This window comes from Gopherus evgoodei, chromosome 7, assembly GCF_007399415.2.
Source record: "Gopherus evgoodei ecotype Sinaloan lineage chromosome 7, rGopEvg1_v1.p, whole genome shotgun sequence".
NCBI lineage: Eukaryota > Metazoa > Chordata > Testudines > Testudinidae > Gopherus > Gopherus evgoodei.
Window position 1 is genome coordinate 126,323,558 of NC_044328.1, and position 27,511 is coordinate 126,351,068.

The following is a 27,511-nucleotide window of genomic DNA, read 5'->3' on the forward strand; positions in this document are numbered from 1 at the left end:
CACCCTGGTCAGCGCCTGAGCAGCGCCGGGCAGGGCAGGGTTAACCCGGCGCGGCCTACGTCAGCGCCCCCGCCCCGCCCCGCCCCGCCCGGGGAGATGCTGCCTTCGCTCTCCGCTGCGGCGACAGCTGGCAGCAGCCGGGCACCGTCCTGCCGCTGAGCCCCGGCGCGCTCCTGGCTTGGGGCGCCAGGGAGCTGCTGCGCTGCAGAGCCCCCGCCCGGCACCCGAGCGAGCCCCGAGCCCAGCGCGGCGCCTGCGAGCCCCGAACCCGAGCCCGGCGCGGCGCCTGCGAGCCCCGAACCCGAGCCCAGCGCGGCGCGGCGCGGCGCGTGCGAGCCCCGGGCGCTCCATGCCCCCGGCCGCTCCCTGATCCCCGCCCAGCCGCTCGCCCCGCAGCCCGGCCGGGCCGAGCGCCGCCGCCGCCGGCATGTTGGACCCGTCGTCCAGCGAGGAGGAGTCGGAGGAGCTGGTGGAGGAGGAGAGCGGCAAGGAGGTGCTGGCCGCGGCCCCCGCCGGCGCTCGCCTCTCGCCCAGCCGCACCAGCGAGAGCTCCGGGCCGGGGGCCGGGCTGCAGCCCGGCGGCCGGGCCGGCGGCGGCGGAGCGGGCGGCGGCAGCGCCCGGCCTTCCAGCCCCAGCCCGTCGGTGGTGAGCGAGAAGGAGAAGGAAGAGCTCGAGCGGCTGCAGAAGGAGGAGGAGGAGAGGAAGCGGCGGCTGCAGCTCTACGTCTTCGTGATGCGCTGCATCGCCTACCCCTTCAACGCCAAGCAGCCCACCGACATGGCCCGCCGGCAGCAGAAGGTGCGGGCTGGGGGGCGCCCCCGGGGCGGGGGCAGTGTCTGGCTGCACCCACGGGGCAAAGGGGCGGGAAGGGCTGGGTTGGGGTCAGCAGGGCAGGAGGTGGGGAACAGCGGCCGTGCGGGGCTGCGCCCCTCCTGGAAGCATCTTGCTGCTGCTGCTGCAGGGGGCTCGGGAGGGGCCCAGCCACCGGCCCCCTTGCCCAGGGGTAAGGAGTGGGGAGGTGGCTGGGCTCACGCTGCCTTCCCCTGCTCTGGAGACAGCCCCAGCGCGCACATTGCATGCAGCAAGGCGGAGAGGGAGGGTGGAAAGAGGCAGCGGGGAAAATAGGAATGGAGACGGGGAAAGTAAAGGAGCCTTGGGTACCAAGAGCCCATCTTAGCTCCCCCCCCTTGCTGCACCTGCTCCTGCTGCCCCCGTGGTGGTGACATTGGAAGTGAACCCACCCCGCTTCCAGTCACATGGCCCATGGCCCCATCTGTCTGCCTTTTCCCTTTGCCCTATGTAACTGCTGATATTGCCAGGGCCCCCTCAGCTTTTTAAACACAGTCATAATATTGCTAATAAAAATTAAGAGAGGGGGACCTAGGCAGTGATCCCATTCCCTTGCACCACCCTATCTTTCTCCCTAGCCTTCCTGTCCCAAGGGGATTCAGGTGTGCCCATCTCAGGGAAGCAGCCCAGCCATTGATCTAAGAGAGAGCTAAGCAAAGGTTACTTTGCCCTAGTTGTTTACAGTGCTTGTACTGCTGTGAGCTCCAGTTATTGCATCAAAGCTTTTGTGTCCCTGCTGGAGGAGTCCCAGCCATCTCAGCGCAGCTTTGATGTCTAACAATAACAAACCATGCTCCACATCAGATTTGGCTCACTTGTTCTCCTTTCAAAACAGTCATTAAAAACTGCCCCACTGATGATTTTTGCATAATTCCTTGACCGATTATTGCACCTGTGGAGTGGGGCTTTGAAAAACATCACTGGCCATCGCCCTGATGGAAATGATCAAATGCATAAAAATGCCTGTAGTTGAATAACATTAAGGCCCACAAAAGTTCTGATAAATTTAAGAGCAATTGAAATGCATTGGTTGCATAAATATGTATGTTACATTGCAAAGGAAATATTTACCTTGTGGCCAGTCAAGTTGTTGGGGGAGTATAAACTTATAAATGTTTTTTAAACACGGGTTTAATTTATCCACTCATAATAAAGATGTTTTCTTCAGATGCATTGCACTCCAATGTACATTCAGATACATATGAATCTTTGCAAAGATGCATCTGAAGATTAGATGCTCTGTTTATGCAGTGTCCAGATTGTAAAGTTTGGAATCTTGGCCATTTAAAGATTTTTTTTCTCCCGCACACCTACACCCTAAAAAATACAGGAGATTTGACTGTACTGTTAAATATTTGCTTGTTAAATTTATATTTTACTTAATTCAAATTGGTGTTTGAGCTACATGCTACATGTAACTTTGTTCAAAAAAATTAACATAAATGTATGTTTGCACTGTCATTGTATTTTTATATATACACACACATGCTCTCGCTCTTTACTTCTCTGTTGTAAAGCACTTCAGAATCAAACTAGAAACTTAGAATATAAGTTTCATCCTGTAGTAGATGTTTATGGACACGTTACAAATATGTTACTTATTACCAACTGAAGAATATATGAAAATAGAGCTTTACAATGGAAGTGCTGACCCAACATTAACTACACCTTTGTGAATGCGTCACAGCCGTCACTACAATACAGCAGTATATAGCATTTCCAGACAAAAGAATAGGAAAGAACACCTCATCTGGAGTCTAAATCAGGAGGTACAATACTGCAGTGAATTAAAAGAAGTGTTATTGACTCTTACAGTTATGGTGGATTTATCTGCTAGTTCTCCATCTGTCAGATTACAGACTAATACAGCAATTTGGGTTTTGGAGGGCAGTTAATTCCCACAGGCACAGAATGCATTTCAGTCAAATGCAGCTGACTTTCTTCCTGAAGCAGTCTGAGTAGAGAGATAATGGGACATGACTATCTGGAATGTCTGCCTGCTTTTTTCCCCCCTGTTATTTAATTAAGTTTATTGGCGCTATAGTTTTGGACCTGATTCTGTTTTGTGTTTACAAAGCATCAGTATAAACCAGCAAGATTTCAGGACATACTGAGTAAACAACATTCATTCAGTCCGGTCACACCACAAAGCTGCTATTAGTCATTGGTACATGAGGAAGTAGAAATGAATATCTGTACCACAAATCATCTGAAAGCAATATAGAGCAATCTGATGCTGATGCAACATTGAATGGCCCCATGCTTTGTTGGTTGAGTGAAATATGGTGGTGATGATATATATATATATTTTGTTATTGCAACTCTTCTATTAGGCTGTGGACATATATTTAGTTTTGCCATCCTGTTTGTTTCCTTTGGAACTTCTCCACATTAGGGAGGGAAAAAAAGGTGGAGAATGTAACATAATAACTAGTTTTTTTGTGTAGCTGCAAAAGGAAAAAATTGGATTTCAGTTAAAGGTGAATTGCTAATAGAAATTTTCTTTCCACAGGAACCTAAAATATTTTGGTGATCTGAAAATTAATGTAGAGCAGGGAAAATCCTATTGCTTGAAAAAAAATACAGCACTAACAAGAAAAGGGCAAAGGAAGGTAGAAAAAAAACCAAAATGGGAAAAAAGCCTATAGAAGCGGTACAGGTAAAACAAATAAGTGGAAGTAGCGGGGGAGAATGATAAAGTGGAAAACAGAAAAGGGGATCGAGAAGTTAAAACAGGACTACAGAAGAAAGTGAATCACTTTCTGTCAAGAAGAATGTGAGAAAACATATTTGGCCTATTTATGTAAGTAGTAAAACAACTGTCAAAATAAATGAGTTGCAGTGCATTTAAAAATAATCTCCTATCCCATAATAAGAGTTTGGGAAACTGAAGAATCTCTATTGTTTTCCTTGACTGTATGAGTTCACTTTCAAGAATAGTTATATTCTGTTTTTCTACTGTATATTCCTCAGCTGTGTTTCCCAGAGATTCCATGGGATGGAGGCTAGACTCTCAGCTCAGGCAAAAAATTCCCATTGACTTCAATGCAAGGATTGCCCAAGCAAAGCGTTAATGACTGGACCACAGGTGAATGTAGGTGCTGGATCTAGGGGTGCTGCTGCACCCCTGGCTTGAAGTGGTTTCCATCTTAGACAGGGTTTACAATTTTTCAGTGGTTCTCAGCACCTCAACTATGAAAATTATTCCAGCCCCCCCTGCATGCGAACTGTTGTTATCCTGACAGATTGTTGTAGAAAAGAGGTGGCGGCGTTTTTGGTGTTTTTTCTGTCTCACTTGGCTATGGTGTATCATTAGCGAGAGAACACAATGTGGAGCAAGTTGGACTCATTCCCTGTCTGGCCAGGCAGGGTTGGATGTTTGTCACAATAATGTTGCCGGATTTAACAGTCTTTCTGGAAACTTTATATTCATTCATGTGTTTATTTAGAAGGACTTTTGAGGTCTTGACTCAAAAACATGTGCCTCGAGACAAACTGGGATATCCCCAAATACATTTTCTTTCCTAGAAGAAAAATGATTTATTTTTTTCAAATTCTTGTTGGATCAGTTTCCCTATTTTACAGGAGATTGATCCATCACTTTATTTTTTACGTGTGATTTGCATTTTACCCCTTAAAAAGTTTGAGAACTGAAAAGGAGTTGACCAGATTTTACAAAATGATAGTTTTTAAGCAGCAAGATTCCTCTCCTCTCCTCCAGTTTTGATCAGAGTTTAGAGTAAATGGAATTAGTCCAATCCTCTCCACCTTTTCTCAGAAGCATGCATTAGGGCAGGCAGGAACTGTGTCACACTAGGATGAGCAGGAGTGTTAATGTAAGGAAGAGGTTTGCTGAAAGGATAATAAGGGAAGGATTTGCTTCATTACACACACAGGGGGCCCTGGTGATTTCATTGGAGTGGGTTAGAGAACAAAGGAAATTAAATATTTCATCCTGCAAGAACTTGGTCGTCTCTTGGCTTGATGAATGCAGATAGGAAAGTGTTGCGTTACTAAGGGACTGCCTTCCACTTGAGATACTCTGTGGTAAATTCTGTAAATCTTATAGAACTGTATATAGATATAGAAACCCTAATGAATCTGATCCCGCTCCCTTGATTTCCATGGCAGTTCCATTGGACTGCATTCTGCTAGATCAGGCATGATATTTACATAGCTGCAGCTGTGATGATTGAACAGTGTTATGGCAGCAGGGAACCACTAAGTCGGAAATACTCAGGCCCTTGGGATGCAGTCCTGAAGTGGCAGGATTATCAAAGATGCTGTGTAACTGGCAATGAAAACGGGTTTAGAACATATTTCTGGTGGACTGGATGGAGCCATTAGGCCAGTGCAGTGCACACTGTACCCTGCATGTTTCCCAGGATAGGCCAGGAGGAACTGTGCATGGGGGTGGAGGAAGATTACTTTGCCACAGCCCTGTTCAAGGCACAACCCGCTCCTCTCCTTCCACCCACTCAGCTCTGCGGGGACTGCGACTTGCTTTTGGCAGGTGTGAGTTACAGAGCCTCTGCTCTCCCCCATTGTTTCTAGAGTACAGGCCATTTAAATGGGAGCAACATAAAACTCAGGATGTGCCATGTTATATGGGGTCTATTCAGACTGCCTGGGCTGCTTGCCACCTCCTTCAGTTATTTGTTTACTGCTACCTTAGAAATAATTAAAAAAAAGAGATAAATTGATTTCATGACATTCAGACAAGTTGTAAACTCAAGGTCCTGTGTATGCTGTGTGGACATTAAAGATCCCAGGTCCTTTTCTGAAGAGTTGGGATTTCCCCCCTCCCCCCCCACCCCCAAATCAATTCTCTCACCAACAGTGTGCAGGTATGTGTTATATAATGCCTGGCTGCCCTCCTCCTCCCCAGAGGTGGCCACATTACAGTAGTGTGGTATCTGTATGCTGTAGTTGCTATTTATGTAGCACCATGGATGTGCATAGTGATCTGTACATAGAAAATGTAAGTTGTGAATTGTTTTGGGGTCCTTCAAGGTGAAAGGAACTATATAAATATAAGATACTGTCATATTGGCAAGGTAATTATATGCAGTTATGGTAAATTATAATGTATAGCAAAGCAAAGAATCTCGTGGGACTGTATGAATGCACAGCCTTAGATGACGGTGCAATGCACAGACAGTATAGCAAGTATTCCGTTTATGCTATAGTCAGAATTCCTCTTGGAGTTTGAAATCGAGTGTATTTATCTAATGCTGCCCCCATGGTATACTATTTTCAAATCACTGATTCTTGATCAGTTTCAGGGACACAGAAAGGTGTGTTTATCAGTATATTCAGACATAAATGAAAGGATAAAGAAGTTAATCTATTTGCTGCATATGGCCTTCACATTAGTAGATACAGATATCTGTAGTTGAAAATAAAATGTGAATAAGATTTACAGTTAATGTTCTAGAGTCTGTTCTTAGCAGTTTGCCTCACACTTTTTTGCCTTTAGCTCTCATTTGATTGTTGGGAGAAGAGTTAAGCATGGCATTTCCCTGCATCCAGTTGAGCATGAATCATAGAAATCCCTTGCCGAGGCCCATGAAGGGTAGGGGAGTCAGATGGCATATATCAGTTTGGGAGGGATTTGTTTGCAGCTTCAGTCCAGGCTGTTGCTTTGTTCCTATGCAACCCCTGACCTCAGAATAGCTGTGTTCCCTGGCACATGTTTGTAGCCAGCTGGGGACACTTTTGAGAAGATGCTAGCTAACACTTCCCTCCGAGACCGAGAGCACCACCTCCATGACACCTTGAAACCCAAACCCAAAATACTTGAGGTTAAATGGGAGACGCCGCATAGCTCTGTTCATTCATTTGAACAAGCATAAGGCAAGTGAAAGATGGATGGATGTTGTCAGGGTTATCAGTGCCACATGCTCTGTATTTTATTTAGAAAGCAGCAATGTGAAGGACTCTTCAGTTTGTTCTGAAAAGTAATGAATCAGTTAGATGAGACATTAAAATTAATGAATATGTTAACAGTGGTATTAAACTGATGCCTGTGTTTTTATGCAGTGTAGGTGAACAGGCAAAAGGGAAATATCTAGCGATATTGTCATTTCATAACAGTATAATACTGTAGAGAAAAAACGGAGGGCTTGATTCAGATTACTGTGAATTACTCGCTTCAGTAGAGCTACTCTGGATTGGTATCAGTGCAGTTATGTGATGATGTACGGTATTGATCTTGCCCCCATTCAACACAGCACCTAAGCATCAGTTTAAGAAGCAGCACTTACTGATTTGTTGACCAAGAATGGGTTTATACCCGTCCTTAAAGCTAAGTATGTGCGTAAGGTGAATCAGGGCCTGTAAGGCCAGTTAAAATACATTTTAAATATCAGCTTCTGTTTTTCATGCATAAAATCAATAACTGAGAAAATAACAAAGCTAGTGCAATGTCTGGAGTAACTAAATATTTCCTGGATCTCCCAGACAGCATTGTAGATCCTGCGAGAAAAGCCTTCCACCATCCGTACGTGAATAAACTTACTGTAGACACTGATATTGTGCTTCTTGGACCGAGCCATGAGTAAGGGATGCTGTAAAGCTGCCCTGCACTAGCAGCAGCCTTTAGATGGAATTGTGACTTGGGGTGTGTCTACACTATGGGATTATTCCGATTTTACATAAACCGGTTTTGTAAAACAGATTGTATAAAGTTGAGTGCACGTGGCCACACTAAGCACATTAATTCGGCGGTGTGCGTCCATGTACCGAGGCTAGCATCAATTTCCAGAGCGCTGCACTGTGGGTAGCTGTCCCATAGCTATCCCATAGTTCCCGCAGTCTCCCCCACCCATTGGAATTCTGGGTTGAGATCCCAAAGCAAAAACAGTGTCGCGAGTGTCTCTGGGTAAATGTCGTCACTCAATCCTTCCTCCGTGAAAGCAACGGCAAACAATCATTTCGCACCGTTTTTCCCTGGATCGCCCTGTCAGACGCCATTGCATGGCAACCATGGAGCCCTTTTTGCGTTTTGGCACTGTCACTGTATGAGTACTGGATGCTGCTGACAGATGCGGTACTGCAGTGCTAAACAGCAGCATTCATTTGCCTTTGCAAGGTAGCAGAAATGGTTACCATCCCTTTCGCACCATCTACCATGCCATTGTAAATTGGCAATGAGATGACGGTTATCAGTCGTTCTGTACCGTCTGCTGCTGTCATGGGTGCTCCTGGCTGGCATCGCTGAGGTCAGCCGGGGGCGCATGGACAAAAATGGGAGTGACTCCCCGGGTCATTCCCTTTATGTTTTGTCTAAAAATAGAGTCAGTCCTGCCTAGAATATGGGGCAAGTGTACTAGAGAACCAGAGAGCACAGCCGCTCCATGTCAGAGTCCCAGAGATCCCACAGAAATGATGAGCTGCATGCTATTCTAGGGGGTGCCCCTGCAACAACCCCACCCATTGCTTCCCTCCTTCCCCAACCCTCCTGGGCTGCCGTTGCTGTGTCCCCCATTTGTGTGATGAAGTAATAAAGAATACAGGAATAAGAAACACTGACTTTTTAGTGAGATAAAATGAGGGGGAGGAAGCCTCCAGCTGCTATGATAGTCCAGGCAGGTCATTAAAGGGTGATGGGGGAAAGGAGCCCAGCCTCCCGCTGCTATGATAGTCCAGGCAGTACAGAATCTTTTCTTTAGACATGAAAGAGGGGGGCTGATAGAGCTCAGCCTTCAGTTGCTATGATGAAGACGGTTACTAGCCATTCTGTACCGTAAGCTGGGAATGACCGGGAGTCACCAAGGCCAGCCAGGAGCACTTATGGGCTGCTGCTGATGATGGATAGCAGTCATATTGTACCGTCTGCCACCGGGAAGGGGATGCTGGTGTTCAGCACTGCAGCACTCTGTCTACCAGCAGCATGCAGTAGACATAAGGTGACATTGAAAAAAGACGAGAAACTTTTTTTCCCTTTTCTTTCGGGGGTGTATGTGTAAATTGACAACATATACCCTGAAACACCCAGGAAAATGTTCTTGACCCTTCAGGCATTGGGAGCTCAGCCAAGAATGCAAATGTTTTTCGGAGACTGCGGGGACTGTGGGATAACTGGAGTCCTCAGTCCCCCCTCCCTCCCTCCATGAGAGTCCATTTGATTCTTTGGCTTTCCGTTACGCTTGTCACAGAGCGCTGTGCTGTGGCCTCTGTCTATCATAGCCTGGAGATTTTTTCAAATGCTTTGGCATTTCGTCTTCTGTAACGGAGCTCTGATAGAACAGATTTGTCTCCCCATACAGCGATCAGATCCAGTATCTCCCATACTGTCCATGCTGAAGCTCTTCTTGGATTTGGGACTGCATCGCCACCCGTGCTGATCAGAGCTCCACACTGGGCAAACAGGAAATGAAATTCAAAAGTTCACGGGGCTTTTCCTGTCTACCTGGCCAGTGCATCCAAATTCAGATTGCTTTCCCAGAGCGGTCACAATGGTGCATTGTGGGATACCGCCCGGAGGCCAATACCGTTGATTTGCGTCCACACTAACCCTAATCCGACATGGCAATACCGATTTCAGTGCTGCTGCTCTCATCGGGGAGGAGTACAGAAATCGGTTTAAAGAGCCCTTTACATCGATATAAAGGGCCTCGTTGTGTGGACAGGTGCAGAGCTAAATCGGTTTAATGCTGCTAAATTCGGTTTAAACGCGTAGTGTAGACCAGGCCTTGGTGTCGGATTCCTCCTGTCTCTCCACTCTTGCTCTGGGGACAGAAGTAGTGTACTGCAGCTCTTGAAAGGAGCTGCCTACTTCCCTTCATACCCCAGTCAGCTCCGCTGGCCAGCTGCCATCAGCAGTCTCTCGGAGTTTGAAGATGATTGTCTTCCATAGAATGAGAGCCAGTTATTGCTGGTGGATCCACAAGTGGTGAACGACAGTGATCCGGGATCCACAGATCTTGTCACAGTTGGGGCAGACTTTTCCCTGTGGAAGGAGCAGATGTGAATGATTGAGTTGGGCTGCAGCACCTTTCTTTCTTTCCAATTTCTCTGTTTCCTGTTGTCTTTGTTGGCCTTGAAATACTGGGATCACAAGGTCCTTTTCCATTTTGGTTGGTTGAGGGCTTAGGTTTCCCATGAGTTAACATCAATATTGCACTTCTTTATGTTGGCTTTGAGGGTGTCTTTGAAGCTGGCTAGCATGTGGGAGGTGAAGCCAGTGGGGTTCTGTCCACTTCCTATCTGGTCTTTGACCTCTTTGCTTCCTGGGAGGAGCATCTACACCATAGCTCTGGTGTTCTGCAAGGAAATGTGTCCAAGATCCAGGTGACACTGACACGGCCATGCAGGAGGACGAGAGGGCAGCTGCATTAGAGGTATTCACAATCCAGCTCATCATGATTACTCACACGATTAATGCTGCAGGACTGGTCTTTAGATTGGTGTCTAGTGTTCTGCTGAAGAAAACCTTGGACGACTACTCTCGGGTATGTCTTTGCTGCAGAGTTCACTCAGGTGGTCAGCACTAGGGACTGAGCAACCAGATTAGCCTAGCCCGGTTGTGAGTGTCCACGCTGCAAAGCTGCTCTTGCGTTACTGCATCTACCCTTGCGCTGTACTCACCTCATGTGGTGCTAGGACTTCTGGGGTCATATCCTGTGTTTCTTAACACTGCAGTAAACTGAGACATTCTGTGTCTTTCCCAGTGAATTGTGGGAGGAGTTGCCTATCCTTCTGGGCACACGAAGGGAATCGTGGGAAGACATTGGATAACTGAAGTGGCTTAGCCTGTGTCCTCAGTGCAGAGTGGGCAGATGACCAGCCCGAGTGAAAGCAGCATGGGAGCTTTAACTTATACCCCAGGCCAACCTGATTATAAATGCCTGGGTTAGAGGCAGCATCTGAGTCAGAGCCCAGACTAACTCTGCAGCGAAGACAAGCTGTCAGTGTGAAGAAGAATCACTGCTTGGAATGTGTTTACATGGGAGAGGAAATACAGTATGTTTGCAATCTGGAATTGTGCAGAGTGGAAAAAAGAATATGAATACTGAATGCAGAGTAGTACCTTGAATACACACAAAATCAATAGTTTCACTTAAAAACGCCTGTAACTTATTTTGCTGGCACCTTGTCTTAATTTAATTTGAGGGTATATTAAATATTTGTCTCTTAGGCTTTTCTTACACTTTGTAGATTAATCTCTTCTTAATAATTTAATAACTACCTTGTAAACCTGTTGTTCATTTGACGGTTGGAGATTTGTGGGTTGCTGATCAGTGGTCCAAGACTATTGCCAGCATCTCTGTGAATTATTAATTGAATATGTGTGGAGTCTCTCAGCCCAGAGACCTTACTTAACTAACAGTTGTGGGGACTCTCTGGATGATTCAGTTTAGTTAGGTGGTTGTCTACCTTTAAAAATACTATTTATAGTCTTGCTATGCATAGTCTAGACACACTCCCTAAAGCAGTTTGCCTTTTGCATAACTTGTAATTTCTTCTGCTGAACTATGAATGACTATTTTATTCCAGCAGACAGTGGTCTGCAGTAATTTACCTGTATAGTATTTGTGTTATATTTGATGCAGTCTTACTCATTTTATAGGGTTATGTCAAAAGAAAATATAATTACCGTGTTAGCATTAAAAGCATTTAGTAGCAGAAACATCAGCCGTCAGAATCGTGGTATTAGGATATTGTGTCACTGAAACCTTTCATTTGTGAGAGATGCTACAAAATTCTTGTTAAATCACCCTCCATTTTTTTGTTTTCTGAAAATGCCACTGTGACTTTACCCAGGGCATAGGCACTGACTCTGTGGGTGCTCCAGTGCTGAAGCACCCATAGAAAGAAAAAAGTGGGTGCTCAGCACCCATCAGCAGGCAGCTTCCTGTCCCCAGCAGCTGCCAGTGGCCCCGCCGATCAACTCCTCCCACTCCCTCTCAGCACCTCCCGCTATTTCATAGCCTGCAGAAGGCGCTGGGTATGGGGGAGGAGCGGGGTTGGGGTGTGCTCAGAGGAGGGGGTGGAGCTAGGTGGGAAGAGGCAGGGCAGTGGCAGAAAGAAGTGGGGTTGAGGCTTGAGGGAAGGGGGTGAGTGAGGGTGGGGCTGAGGGTAGAGCCAGGGGGTTGAGCACCCCTGGGGTCCAGAGGAAGCTGGCATCTGTGACCCAGGGTACAATCCGGACTGTTGAACAGCTTTGTCCCCTTATTTCTCCAACCGGGAGTGCCTTTTACACTGCTTCTATGTGAGAGGAACCACTCCTGATCTGTTCACGCACAGCCTCTGGCATGTATCTCACCCCCAGCTCTGCTGCAGGAGTGTTATTGCCAGCCACTCTTGAGTTACAATGCAGAGTTACACCAACAAATTCACAGTCCCAGAATTCCCCCAGAAATAAGAACGGCCAGGCTGGCTCAGACCAAAGGTCTATCTAGCCCAGTATCCTGTCTTCCGACAGTGGCCAATGCCAGGTGCCTCAGAGGCAATGAACTGAACAGGCAATCAAGTGATCCATCTCCTGTTGCCCATTCCCAGATTCTGGAAAACAGAGGCTAGAGACACCATCCCTGTCCATCTTGGCTAATAGCATTGATGGACCTATCCTCCATGAATTTATCTAGTTCTTTTTTGAACCCTGTTAAGGTCTTGGCCTTCACAACATCCTCTGGCAAGGAGTTCCACAGGTTGACTGTGCATTGTTTGCTTTAAACCTGCTGCCTATGAATTTTATTTCATGACCCCTAGTTCTTGGTTATGACAGGGAGTAAATAATATCTCCTTATTTACTTTCTTCACACCAGTCATGATTTTATAGACCTCTATCATATCCCCCCTTAGTCATCTCTTTTCCAAGCTGAAAGTCCCAGTCTTATTAATCTCTCCTTATATGGAAGCTGTTTCTTACCCCTCATCATTTTTGTTGCCCTTTTTGGTACCTTTTCCAATTGCAATATATCTTTATTGAGATGGGGTGACCAGAGCTGCATGCAGTATTCACGATATGGACATACCATGGATTTCTATAGAGGCAATATGACATTTTCTGTCTTATTACCTATCCCTTTCCTATCTCTCCTGTTAGCTTTTTTTACTTCTGTTCATTGAGTGGGTGTTTTCAGAAAACTATCCACAGTGACTCCAAGGTCTCTTTCTTGAGTAATAACAGCTAATTTAGACCCCATTGTTTTGTATGTATAGCTGAGATTGTTTTCCAATGTGCATTACTTTGCATTTGTCATCACTGAATTTCATCTGCCATTTTGTTGCCCAGTCACCCAGTGACTCTTGTGCATTTTGTACTGCCCAGCTCTCTCCTGGACAACACAACCTCATATAAAGTCAGTCATTTTATTAATAGAAAATTATATGCACAAATCCTGTTATCTCAAATGGTGTTTCCCAAACACATCAATCCAAGAACACTGGTTTTGATAAAACAATAAAACAAGTTTATTAACTACAGAGATATAGATTTTAAGTGATTACAAGTAATGAGACATAAAAGTCAGAAATGGTAACAAGAAAATAAAAGTAAAACACAACTACAGTAAAAGCTTTGTTATCCGGTCCTATACTAACTGGAAAGCTCTACAAATGGGCATTTCTAATCTTCATAGAAAGTCCAGTTTGCAGTCTGGTGGTGTGGGGCTGGCAGGCTCTCTACCTGATTCTGCGTGGCTCCCCGGAAGCAGTGATCTGCCTCTGCTGCTCCTAGGCAGAGGCGCTGCTTCTGCCCACAGGCACCACCTCCACAGCTTCCATTGGCTGGGAACCACAGCCAATGGGAGCTGCAGGGGTGGTGCCTGCGGGCAGGAGCAGCACAGAGAGATGCCTAGCCGGGTCTCTTAGGAGCAGCAGGGACGGGTTGCCACTTGCAGAGGGCCACCCAAGGGAAGCACCCCCCGGATCCAGCACCCTGAAACCCCTCCAGCACCCCAACCACCTGCCCTGAGCCCCCTCTCTCACCCAAACTCCCTCCCAGAGCCCATGCCCTGTATCCCCTCCTGAACCCAAACTCCTTCCCTCTTAGTTAACCAGAATTTTTCACTTACTGGCACCCCCCATTATCCCATTGTGCCAGATAAAAAAGCTTTTACTGTAATATCTAACTTAATAAGATAAGTAAATTCAAAGCAAAAGTCTCTCTGACCGCATGCTGCAGCAGATTTTCTGGCTGAATTCCTTTCAGACAGGATTCCTCCCTCAGTCCAAAACTGTTTCTTTGTTCCACAGGTGTTGTGGCTAATGTGGGTAGAGAGAAAGGGATTTTGCCCACAAAACACTGTCTAGGAGTGAGATGTTATTATATTTTTCAAAATTAAGATTGCATAATATGGATACAATTTACCTACAAATTGCTGGAGAAAGGACATCACGCAGTGTGGGTACCACCAGTTTGGACCAGTGGGTAAATCTTCTATAACCCTCCATCAGAGGGTGGTAGCCAATCCAGATGCTGGATTGCTTGCCCCAGTTGCTACCCTACTTGTTCTCCTATGTCACCAGAAGGGACTGCAGCTGGTGCCTCTGTTAAGATACCATCTCTCGTCCCAGGTCTTAGCAGAACTCGGACCAACATGGACGGAGTGAGGACAAAGAAGACCCCTTTCCAGAAAAAGACAGGGAAGAAGGGCAGAAAATGCTCTTCTTGGGTCTCTCTGCTGTGTCCCTCAGCAGTGAGTCTGTTCTGCGCCTTGCGCACCCCCTTCCACTGGAGCCTCATGCAAGAATGCCAGATCTGACCAGAGCCATGGGTGACTCTGAACCGGGTGACTGATCTCTGCTTTGGCAGCTCCCTGCAGATAGTAGGGGCCAGCTGAACAACTCCCAAGTCCTCCTGAATACTCCAGAGTCGCCCAGAGAGGGGGGCAAGTGGGACAATTTTCCCCGGGCCCTGCAGGGGCCCCCACGAGAGTTTTTCGGGGCCCCTGGAGCAGGTTCCTTCACTCGCTCCGGGGGCCCCAGAAGACACTCGCGGGACCCGGGCCCCGGAGCTGCTTCCGCTTCGGGTCTTCGGTGGCAATTCGGCAGCGGGGGGTCCTTCCACTCTGGGACCCGCCGCCGAAGACCCCAGGCCCCCTGAATCCTCTGGGCGGCTCTGGAATACTCAAGAACTTCAGGAGGACAAGGGGAGCTCATACAGTGACAAGCTGGAGGCATCACCTTAACTCCTTCCCCCTGCCCTCAAGTCTTTTCTTATCTGTGGTCCTCAGGCATTCCTAGTGCATCCATTGGACTGCAGCCCTGAGAGTGGCTCATTTTTAAGACTAGAGAGTGTCATAACATTTTTTCCCAGATCTGGACCTTAGCATCCAAAATATGGGTGTTAGCATGAAAACCTCCAAGCTTAGTTACCAGCTTGGACCTGGTAATGCTGCCACCAGCCAGGAATTATACAGTGCCTAGCTCACTGTGGTCTCCCCAAAACCTTCCCTGGGGGACCCCCAGACTCAGATTCCTTGAGTCTCACAACAAAGGGAAATAACCCTTCCCCTTGTTTCCTTGTTACTTCCTCGCAGGCTCCCCTCCCTGGACGACCCTAGGAGATTCCTTGCTTCCAGTCCTGGAAACACAAGTATCGAGAGAGCTAATCTCTCTTCCCCTCACCCAGAGGGTATGCAAAGTCAGGCTTAGTAAATCTAACACAAAGAGATTTTCTCCCTGACTTCTTCCTCCCACCAATTCCCTGGTGAGCTGCAGACTCAATTCTCTGGAGTCCCCACTAAAGAAAAACTCCAACAGGTCTTAAAAAGAAAGCTTTATATAAAAAGAGCGAAAAAGGACATAATATATTAAAAATAGTCTCTGTATCAAGGTGACAATATACCGGGTCAATTGCTTAAGAAAAAAAGTGAATAAACAGCCTTATTCCAAAAGAATACAATTTAAAACATTCCAGCAACTACACACATGTAAATACAAAAGAAAACAATATAAACCTATTGTCTTACTATCCTTGTACTTACAACTTGGAAACAGAAGATTAGAAAGCCTGGAGATAGAAAAATCACTCTCAGAGCCGAGAGGGCACAGACACAAGACAAAGGACTCGCACCCAAAATTTTTCATCTTCTCCTGAAATTTTGCCCTGTTTGGTATCTAACTGCCTAAACAAGTTTTACGTTGTACTCTACTGTGGCTTTGACTAGTCAAGGGAAGCCCTGTTGCACTTTTGTCTGCCACTTAGACAGTCAGGACATTTTTTACTTTTCTGCTTTGTCTTACTATAAGAGTGGGTTCCTGTTCAACTGTCCTGCGACTCCTGTAGCGTGTTGTTATTCGGTGCTGTCAGTGTGCTTGACACTTTCCAAGAGACGCAAGGAAACAATGCCTACCTTGTCCTGAGGCGCTTATGGTCTAAACAGATGTTCTGTTCAGAGAAGTTCTATAATGGCTTAGCCCATTTAGCCAACAGAAATGTGAAAAATGTCTTTGTGTTACTCAGCGAGGCTTATCAGATGGCCTCTAATCACAGGCTTTGCTGCATCCTACCCCACTTCCCTCACCTCTATTAATGATTTCAGAATAATTCTTTTCCTCCTTATCTTCTGGGCGATCTTACCTGGTCTCTTGCTTGCAGTGATAACTGTAATGAAACCTGCCTTTCAGTTCAGGGGGTTACATTCTTCTCCGCCTCAGAATGAATCTGAAGAAAGTAAAGCAAGACAATTAAATCAACTGAGCTATGACAATTTGCAGGTGGAGTTACGATGCTGAGCGTCTGCCCATACACTGTCCACTGACCAATGATCGCTCCAATAAACTGCAGTTTCTGCAAGGCTGAGCAACCTACTCTTTGAAAAATGTAGGTCCTGATCTTGCAAAGAGCTGGCTGTGGGCATGCAGACCCCTGCCCCAGTGCAGAGCATCCTTCAGTGAGGGTTTGCAGTCAGAGTCCCATTAGGACATAAGAACAGCCATACTGGGTCAGACCAAAAGTCCATCCAGGCCAGTATCCCGTCTGCCGACAGTGGCCAATGCCAGGTATCCCAGTGGGAGTGAACCTAACAGGTAATGATCAAGTGATGTCTCTCCTGCTGTCCGTCACCACCCTCTGACAAACAGAGGCTAGGGACACCATTACTAGAGGCCTTACCTATCCCATTTTAGAGGCTGGCTTAGTTGGTCAGAGAGCAGACCGAAAACAGCCTGCTAGGGAAGTGCTATGTGATAAGGCTGGACTTGGATGAGTAGGCTTGTCATTCTATCTTCTTTTGTAAACTTTGTTCTAAATGGTTTTTGGAAAAATGTGCATATAAAAGGGGGTCGTAGTCTCATAGACTCATACTCATAGACTCATAGACTCTAGGACTGGAAGGGACCTCGAGAGGTCATCGAGTCCAGTCCCCTGCCATCATGGCAGGACCAAATACTGTCTAGACCATCCCTGATAGACATTTATCTAACCTACTCTTAAATATCTCCAGCGATGGAGATTCCACAACTTCCCTAGGCAACCTATTCCAGTGTTTAACTACCCTGACAGTTAGGAACTTTTTCCTAATGTCCAACCTAAATCTCCCTTGCTGCAGTTTAAGTCCATTGCTTCTTGTTCTACCATTGGAGGCCAAGGTGAACAAGTTTTCTCCCTCCTCCTGATGACACCCTTTTAGATACCTGAAAACTGCTATCAGGTCCCCTCTCAGTCTTCTCTTTTCCAAACTAAACAAACCCAATTCCTTCAGCCTTCCTTCATAGGTCATGTTCTCAAGACCTTTAATCATTCTTGTTGCTCTTCTCTGGACCATTGTGCCAGAGGCTTTTGCTGAGGACCCGCAAGCCAAATCCTGTTAGGGATGGTCTAGACAGTATTTGGTCCTGCCGTGAGGGCAGGGGACTGGACTCGATGACCTCTCGAGGTCCCTTCCAGTCCTAGAATCTATGAATAAGCCACAACTCTAACTGGAGTCAGTGGCAGATGGGAATGCTCAGCGCCATTGAAAATTGGGTCCTGCTGGTAATTCATGGGACAGCTGCAGCCGGGGCAACGTCATTCTTCTTCACCCAGCCCCACTCACGTGTCCCAGCCCTGTGTTGAAGGGACACCCCTATAGGAGTAAGGTTCAGTGCTCATTCAGTCCTTGGCGCCTCTGCTTGTGCTGCCAACCAGGCTGCTAACTGCAATAGTGGACTCCTGTCCTATTAGTTTCATATTTTTTGAGGATCTAGGCTTATGTCCTATGTCTATCACATGGTGGGTGCCACTGGAAACCGATGATAATCCTCGTCTTCCAATGACCCGTTCGTTTCGCACAGGGTACTGAGCAACAGCCAGATGGTGATTTTCAGCTTTATCAACATAGACCAGATTGGAACTGGTCAATTAGAAGCTGAAAGCTTTTGTGTACCTTTGAACAACATCTGTCCTTGTCCACCTGTTTTGCCAGCTTCTTGTGCAGCACCCTGTACATGGTGGGTCTTCATTGACCTCATCTCAGAGGCCCCTACCCTTTTACATTTAAATTGCACTTATATATCCACTTCTGCCATGCTGTCTGTCGTGAATGCTGGATATAGGTTTTAGCCCACAAAAGCTTGTGCCCAAATAAATTTGTTAGTCTCTAAGGTGCCACAAGGACTCCTGGTTGTTTTTGCTGATACAGACTAACACGGCTGCCCCTCTGAAACTTGCCTTTTGTTGTTTCTCTTCCCCTAATCTCTCTCTGCTTATCCAGGCATCATTCAGGTCTGAGCTCCTCGGAGCAGGACTTTGCTGGGTGTTTGAAAAGTCCCTACTATGAAGCAGGTACTGGAATGAATAAATAATAATATTCTCTGCATTGCTCAGTCCCACGAAACGTGGTACATGTGAAGCATGGTATGTTGGCTTTTGAAAAATATGATCCCTTGAAATAATGATTTTGCACTTCATTTTTAAGTTGTTTAGGCTGAGGCCTGCAATGCTGAGGCTTTGGTTATTGTATTTTTCACATGCAAAGGCGTGTGTGTGAGAGAGAGAGAGACAAATAGACAATGAAGATTCTGGCTGTCTGGTGGAAATATTTCCATGTTTATGCAGAAGTATCCCCAAAGTGAATCGAATCGTTATGTTCAGTGAGACAGTTTTCACACTGCTCTATTTATAGCACATGCAATTACTGTGAACACATCCCAGACCTCTAATTGCCTTTTTATTGCTGTTTAGTATTGTGTCAAAGGTATCTGAACACTCTTGCCTTGCTTTCTCATTAACCCTGTTTTTTCTGTGTTTCCACTGACTTTCCTCCTCCACTGCATCAAATTCAAGCTTTTTGTCCTTGCCTTCAGGGCCCTGCAGAACTCTGAGTCACTGCTTGGTCCCATGCAGTGCCATGGGCGCCCAGTGTCACCGCTCTACTGCCCACAGCCTCCCCTCCCCGTGGAAAGCCCTGACATCTGCACTCTAACCCCCACTCCACTGCTCTGCCAGCAGGCAGCTTTGCGGGGCTGCAGCCAGGGAAGGCATGTCCCAGGCTATAGCCCCACAAACCTGCCTTCACCTTATTAGCAACTGCAGGATAATGGCAACTTTTTGCTGGCAGCTGAGGGGTTGCAAATAAGCGGAACCCACTACATATAAACCGGACAAGACTAATTGCCCCCGGACCACTTGATTTGTGTGTTGTGCTCTTTTCCCCTGCCCTCCACCAGGCTGTCAGATTCTTTTGTCATTTAAAAATGTAAGCCCTCTTCGGAGTAGGAATGATAGGCACTGAAATCCCACTGAGGATGTGGGCTAACTCTCCTCTCAGCTTTGTGTTTGTATGTCAGCTAGCACATTGTGGGTGCTATTGGAAGCAAATAATAATCCTCTCTTGGGTTTGGACGCCTACGGCCTTTGAGAGTTTATAGTCCCTTTATTTTTTTTAATGGTTTTCTTTAAAATTTAGCCTTGTTGTTCAGCAGTTGTGTAGCATGAATTGTTTAAGTTAATTATCTCCCCAGGTTCTTGCTCTTTCAGTGTCATTTGGAATTTTACTGCCCTCTTCTTTTGCACTGAGTAACCGCGTAGCTCTGAATCATCGGCAAATGTAATCATGTTGTTTTAAGTTTGTTCTTCCAGGTCAGCAATACATAAAATGAACCAAACCAGTCTTAATACTGGTCCAGGCACCTGGCTGTGTTTTGAAGTGCTTCTTAACCTTACATGCCCAAGGCACTCAGCCTTAATAGCATATCTATTGACTATATCTATAAATTACCCACAGTTTTAGAGAGTTTCTGATAGTGTCACATAAAACATTAATGTCTATAACATAGCCCTGTCAGCCTGATCACGTTTATTAAGCATGATCTCACTGCTATGAATCCATGATAACTGTTCTTAGTTAAATCCAAGCCTTCAGCTTTCTCAAGGTCACCAGTTCAGAGGCAGGTGGAGTATACAGTGAATTCAACATTCCCATCCTCATCCAGACACGGCTCAGCTGAAAGTTATTTAACAGTAAACTGACCCAGTCAGGACACTGTTTCTGTTGTGTCTCCCATTCAGTTACCTATGAGCAGACTCAAGCCAGGGGCTGGGTTGATTAACTAGAAAGCAAATAGCTAAATCAGAACAGTCATTGTGTAGGCTTCTTGTGGTGTTTGCTAGTTCCAATGGTTTCTTGTCCGTAAGTGTGTGGGGCCCATTTCACTGCTGCATTGTATTACTCTAGCACAAAGCGAATGCAAAAAGCAACTCAGAATGGGTAGCATTTTACATATGCTTTACACTAGTGTAAATGATTACACAGAGCATAGGGTGGGGATGGATCAGACCCTTAAAATTAATGCTGCAAATCAAGACACTCAGTGAATTACAGTGATGTGAGAACAGGGGGTTCAGCGGCTGGGATGCTGGTGAGGGTTTCAGCTGAGACTTTGGTTCAGTTCCCTGTTCTGCCTGTGTGACCAGGGCAATTCGCTGAGCTTCTCTGTGCCTCTGTTTCCCCTCTGTGAAATGGAATGATAAGATTCTTCTACCTCGCGGGAGGGGTGTGAGGATAAATCTAGTAAGGATTGTGAGGGTCTCCGGTATTACAGCAATGGTGCTGCACAGGTACCCAGGTGTGATAGAATCAGATCCAATAAATAGGAATGTGTTGCAGAGTCTGTGTGTATCTGAACTAAACATCCCTGCATTGCCCCTTCTGTGACTTACTGTGTCCTCTGAGCAGTGTCTGCAGCTGCTGCCTCTTATTGTAAGACAGCTAATACAGCCTTGCATAATTCATTATTACAAGTTGTACACGCTTGATGATAAAGAGAGCTGATGTTTAATTTACACACAACCTCATGGTGTCTTGTGTAGGTCTTCAAATGTATGCAAACAATAGCCATGATAAAAGGAGGTGAAAGGAAAAGGTGTATTCCAAGTGGCACCACGCTAGAGAATTGCAGTGAGCTGTGAAAGATTTGGGGCCTCTGGTCTCCACTTACATACACTTCTTATCAAGCTCAGACAGGAGGTACTGCAAGATCATATGGATGAAAGCTAATCTTAGAAACTCTGGTGAAGTGCCATTATTCTGATGCATCAAGTATTATTTTGCATTTAAACGCATGCTTTAAACTGAAACAATATCCCCCTCCTTCAGTATCTCCCTCAGTCACTTTTTTGATACTGTTCTCAACTGTAACTCTGCCACTGGCAACATAGATGGATATCCCTAGAAATCCCCAGATTCCCTTCCAGAATGAGTGTATATTGTGGGGTACATATGGGGGTACTCATACTGTAGGGTTACATGCTTGCCTGGTGGGGAATGGCTGTGGGGGCAGTGGTCTCAAGATATTCTCCCACACTTCCTTCTCATCCTCAGAAGCCACTCTGTCCGTCCTATTCTATGAGGTCAGCCCTCCCTATTTGTGATGGGACCATGCCAGAGAATATCTGCTCTATATGGTGGCATGAACCAGCCGTGATTTCCTGGTGGGGAACAGTGCTAAGCCAGTCAGCCTTATCTCACACAGGGTCACGCTCCATGTTTTGTGGCCTTCCCACTCTGCCCTCTCTCCCCTACCACAAGAAGTGGGCTGGAGGCTATGGCAACGTGGTTCTTGTGGGAGCCATATTTCCTGGGTGAGGTTGGATTCCAGAGAGGAACTATACTTTTTAGCCTTTTTTAATACAACAGAAAAAGATGGAAAATCAGGTTAAAGCATTTGAAATGTCAGGTATGAAGCAAGGCTTTAATTTTAACACCATCCTTTGTTCCCTGTCTCCAGCTGGATACACCCATTTGACAGTCTTTTACATGATATTAAAAATGGGAAAAGAGAGGAAGTTAGCTGAAGTGGGCTGGAGCGGTTGTTGTTGGTGTGGAGTTGGATCCCATTTCCTAGAAGACAAAACAAGACCAACACACTCAAAAGGGAGAGAAAAGAACAGCAAAGACAGAGAACGCAGATTCTGTCTCTGGTGCTGACTCTTGCTGCTGGAAAAACACAGGCCTACCACATAGTCCTAGCAGCTGCTCTGAAACCTGGCAAGCTTGTACCAGCATCAGGTGGTTTAGGGCACTGTTTTTAGCTGCCTTTTTGGTTACAGGCCCACAGCAGCGTTTGGAAAACCGTCTTGGCTGGCTAACACCAGACTCTTATTAGACACAGAGCAAAAGGAAGGTGCGGGGGTTGGGGAGACGAGAAGAAGAAATAAAGTAGGGAAGGAAAAGAATCATAGAATAGAATCATAGACTATCAGGGTTGGAAGGGACCTCAGGAGGTATCCAGTCCAACCCCCTTGCTCAAAGCAGGACCAATTCCCAACTAAATCATCCCAGCCAGGGCTTTGTCAAGAACATGTGGGGAGAGAGACTCGCATCCCAGGTGATGTTTGGGGTTCAGCTGGAGGAAGTGGCAATGTCATTTGGCTTCCTCTGTCTGACCTGGTCCGGTCCGGTCAGTGACATTTCTCAGGTTTGGGATGAAGAAGGTCTGGAGTAGCAGAAGACGGTGGGGGTGACCGCCATGATGGTAAAGCTCACTCCTTCCCTTATGTCAGATAGACAGCTTTTCCCCCAAAGTCTCTTCTTGAGCATCCTAAAAGAGTGATGGGTGGAATAGCCTGTCCCCTCATTATTTTGTCTACCAATGAGGCCTGATTTCTGACACACCAAGTTTGGTTTATTAGTTTTTGGTTCCACACTTTTCCACACCGGGTATGGTCTTAACGCAGTTCTTGAGTTCTATTAGCCTAAACAAAAAGGCTTTACTAACTTAGTCATTTTGTTTTTCACTTTTATTTTTACAAGCAATTTAATGTAACCGTCTAAGTTGGACTTCTGTTACCTTTTCCTGTTAACATTTATTGTTAGAGGGTATTGTGGCGCTTCATGAACTTTCATTTGCTTTTTACAGGTGAGCTCACAGTGGGGGTAAATTTGTAGGCCCAATTGTTACAACAGGTAGCAAGTCAAGCCTCAAATAGTGAGTCCCGTACAGTTCTCTTGTTTCATGGTGTTGTAGGGAAGAGCAAGAGTGACAATCAAATATCCTTTTACATCCCTTCCAACTATCCTGGGAGTGGGACCTGGCAGAACATTGTCTCTGGTATGATGCTAATAAGAAGCATGAGCTTGCTTGAAGATTTGTCCATGGTTCTTCCATCATCCACATCCTTCTGCTCCATATCTCCAGCTACTGTACAGTGGTGTGCAGGTGTTTGGATTTTGCATGAACAAGACCCAATGCCTTGTCATCCTGTAGGCCACACTGAGTTAACGTTTGCAGGGATCACTGTTCCCTATTGAAAGAGTTGCATCCAGTAACTGCTGCCTGACATGAGATGGCATGCCCAATTGCATGACAGCTGTGAAGATAATGTGCCACCATTGTCGGCGGAGGAAGCAGCTCCTGAATAGCCAACCCCATTTCATTTTAGGGTTAAATCCTGGGAGTTGTAAGTACATCCAAGGAGAGAGTTTGTCACTAGCAAGTCAACACTCAGCACATTTTTTTCCCAGAGAGTAGCCTAGAGAATGACACGTTTGTTTTCTAGTGTAGTGCAGTAGCAAGAAGGTAGAATACTGTTGTTGTTTTTATTGCTGTTCCTTTTGTTTTCTTAAATGCTACAGAACAATTATTTACTCACACAAGGAAGATCCAAAATCTAACTAAATACAGACCTTTGGGCCTAATTATCTACTACCTGGCACCTTGTGCTGTCATTCAAATGTCCATGCCAAATGAGAGTGTGACTCCAGAAAGCACATAAACAGGTGCTTAAGTCCATCTTTCCTCAGGACAGTACTTGCTGTCCCGATTGGGGCTGCTTTCCTAAATCAGGGCCTGAGTGCTGAGTGGGTGTGAAGTGCTGTACGGGGCTCGATGAGGTGCAGGGCCAAGGGGAATCGAGCCTGCTGATATTAGAAGTGCAGAAAGTGCAGTATTTAGTGGACAGACAGACTCCTGTCTCACATCCATTTTAATCTAGTGTAACTCCATTATTGTCTTCATTGTAATTGAGAAGCGAATCAGTTCCCCGTTCTTTCTATCAGCCAGATTTATATGATTTAATGGCCAGCAAGAAGCAGATGGCTCACTGTGTCTGTGCCCTTTAGTTTTATTACTGCAGGTCCGGGAGATAGTTTAAAGCTGCTCCAGTAGTTAGGCAAATCAGCTTAGTCTGTCTCATGTTGTGATGTCAGATGGTGCTTTTACATTTCAGATATGTTCCGACTAAGCAAATCATGATTTTTTTCTTCAGAAGCTAATGCTGAAAGATGACCCTTCGACCTTTTTTAAAAAAACTGATTGTTTCACTCTGTATCTCTCTCCTTGCACTAACTGTAATAATATTTTTCTACCTGTGGCTTGGAAGAATAGATAGACTACTCCTTTAAAAAAAAAATCTGATTACTTGTAGTACAAAGCTTTGACCTATAGCCAAGGTGAAATTTCTTATAAATATTTGTTTTGAGGGGGAAAAGGGGAGAGACACTTTTGAAGAAGATTAAGGCATGTCAGACTGCAGCTGCCATTTCAAGTAGACCTTAGAACACAAATCATTCAGACTTCAGTTTATTTCAAGGTGAGAGTAAAAAGGATTTAATCCACTTTAAGATAAGTTGAAATCCTTATGTGCATTAATTATGTTTAGTCAGTTATGCTTGCTAAGTACTGTATAGTGTAAAGTTGAAATTGAATGAGAATATCCTCTAGTGATATTTTTGTCATGCACTAAAAGGTTTGCAGTCTACATAGAATATTTGTTCATTCAAAGAACTGTAATGGAAATCATCAGTAGATGAAATAATGACTTTAAAGCTGCAGATATGATGGCAATTCTCCAACTTCTGATGTCCCTGATTGATTGAGTTATTTATTTATTTATTTATTTATGGGATATTAATAGGTAAATAGTACATGAGCCCCAAAAATGCAGTTAACTTAGTGTTTGGGGACCAATCAAAATCTCTTAGATGTGATCATCTAAACATATCTTCCAAGGCTTAAATCCACGGTCTTCCAGATTACAGTACATGTATTTATCTATAACATAGGGCTAAATGTACACATAGAGCAAAACTCCGCCCTTACTAATACCCTGTATTAGCTCACTGAAGTTAATTGGGTTGGATGGGAACAGAATATACCCACAGTATTTGTGTGCACGTGTGTTGTTTCCCTTTGAATCACGCTTAAAAGTGTTTCTGCCAGTTTTAAAGTTTTCACTAGTTTAAAAGACATGTATTGGGGAATAACAGTAAAAACTTCAGACTGATAGAAACTTTTAATCCCCAGTTCTGCAGTTGAATCCATGCACGTGTGATCTTGCCTGTGAGTGCAAGGATCTCTCCACGTGGATCAACTTGCAGGATAGGATCTTGAGTATGCCAGTTACATGTGTACTTACAAACTATGGTGTGCCCACATACAAAAATATACAATGCATACCTATCAAATGTATTGACGTCAATGGGACTTAAGCACATGCTTAAATGCTGTCCAGAATCAGGGCCAACGTGAGCATAGGCTGATTAGATCTAACTTCAGTATATTCAGATTAAATCAGCTTTCCTTAAATGGGAAAGATTTAAAAATCTGCTGCTCGCCATCAGAGGAAGAATGGATACAGTGAGTGCAATGTGTCAGAATGGACAAATTCTCAAAATTGTTGAATGAACAAGATTAAGTCGGAGTAGGGGAGGAGAAGGCGAACTGCAGCTTATATCTTTGAATATATCCCCCTTATCCTCCTTATGCAACGGAGCTTGGAACCAAGACAGTTAAAGCACCTGGTTTACACAGCAGTATGAAATGTAATGAAATATGTTGTCCCCAAAAACGTAGGAAGTGCAGAAATGAACTGCCCCAGTGGAGCCTTGCGACTCACGTGTTGTAAACTTAAATATTGTTTTTTCTTCTCTTGGTTTTAAAGGGTGAGTGGAAGAATTTTGGTGGTGGAAAACCTTTTAGTTATGTTGTTTTCTGTTTTAAGAGGTAAAAATAAAAGCAGTTAAAGATGTTAGAAAAAGCCAGGTAAGAGAGAGATCAGAATTCTACTCTATATACTGTATATAACGCTTCAAAAATACCTGGGCTTTCTTTACAGTGTATATGTTGCTATTTTTTCTGCTTTCTCCACAAACCTAAATGAAATCAGATTAATGACCCCTCCCATAAAACATTTCCTATTAAAACACTGTGTACAAGGTCACAGACATTCATGTAGCAAATCTGACTTGATCTGAAAAATGGCATATCTGGGTTGATCTCTTGTAAGGCTTGCCAGTGGTGTTTATAGACTGGCAGTGTACTACCTTTGTACTGTAAGAGGCTGTTTGGTGCCATAGCTACACACTGTAGGGTTGTGTGTTCTCTCTCTCTCTCATTTGTTTTTTTTTGACTTGCAGGCCAAAGTTTTGAAACATGGATGACTAAGCTGTGCTTAGATACTGCGTTGAAGGGTTCTACAGAGAAGAAAAAAGAAAGAAAGTTAGGCAATGAAATCCATAGTTAGGCCTCTAAGGACTGGTCTATGCACAAACTGATGCTGAAATAACTAAATTGGTTTTAATTCATCCCTTCACTCATTTCTGTGCAAGTCTGCATGTGGCTGCTCTTATTTTCGAAGAAAAGTACCCTATTTTGGTTTTGCTTTTGTTGTTTGTCTCTTCTTCCCCTCCCTTTCTTTTTACTCTGGCCTGGTTTCCAAAGGTGCGGAGCAACTGAAGCTCCCACTGGTATCATTCAGTAACACAGAAGTGGTGTTGTGACTAGTGCCTTTTGCAATGCCAGAATACCTGCCACTAGGTTTTGCTCCTTATGTCCCATGTGACATTTATCTTCTGCTTTCTAATGGATTGGGTGCCCAATCCTGCTCCCATTGACTTGTGTAGCAGCAGGATCAGGTCCTTCTTGTCTTCTATTTTCCTCTTACTGTAAACTCCGCATTGCAGACAGCTTCCTTGATGTCATTGGAGCGATGCCAGTTGACGCCAGCTAAGGATCTGGCCCTGAAATTTTAAATTACACCAGCAAATTGAGTTTGGTAATACTCTGCTCTGGCTGTTACCATCTGCTACAGCTAATTGTGTTGTCAACACAGTGGTAAATTCTGCCTATAAATAGGAATGTAGAAGACAGAAGGGAAAATTCTGGCCCCATTGAAGTCAATGGCAATGTTCCCATTGACGGTGGGGAGGCCAGGATTTCAATTTGCTGTGTAAGAGCCACCCTGTGTTCCTAAAGGACAGAGAGTAAAAGTGCAGTTGGTGACTACTGGCT

The 27,511-nt window shown here is 45.2% G+C and overlaps 1 protein-coding gene across 17 annotated transcripts in view; it reads left to right on the forward strand.

Annotated features, from left to right (window-relative positions):
* The first annotated feature begins 409 nt into the window (after positions 1–409).
* Positions 410–27,511, forward strand: part of CADPS (calcium dependent secretion activator) — a 372,967-nt gene continuing 345,865 nt past the window's right edge. For 12 of the 17 annotated variants that reach the window (XM_030571245.1, XM_030571256.1, XM_030571246.1 and 9 more), the window contains exon 1: positions 410–799. In XM_030571245.1, coding sequence (XP_030427105.1) covers positions 428–799 — 372 coding nt within the window. In that variant the 5' untranslated portion in view covers positions 410–427. The remainder of the gene's footprint in view (positions 800–27,511) is intronic. The other 5 variants (XM_030571249.1, XM_030571258.1, XM_030571254.1 and 2 more) reach the window with 1 other exon arrangement.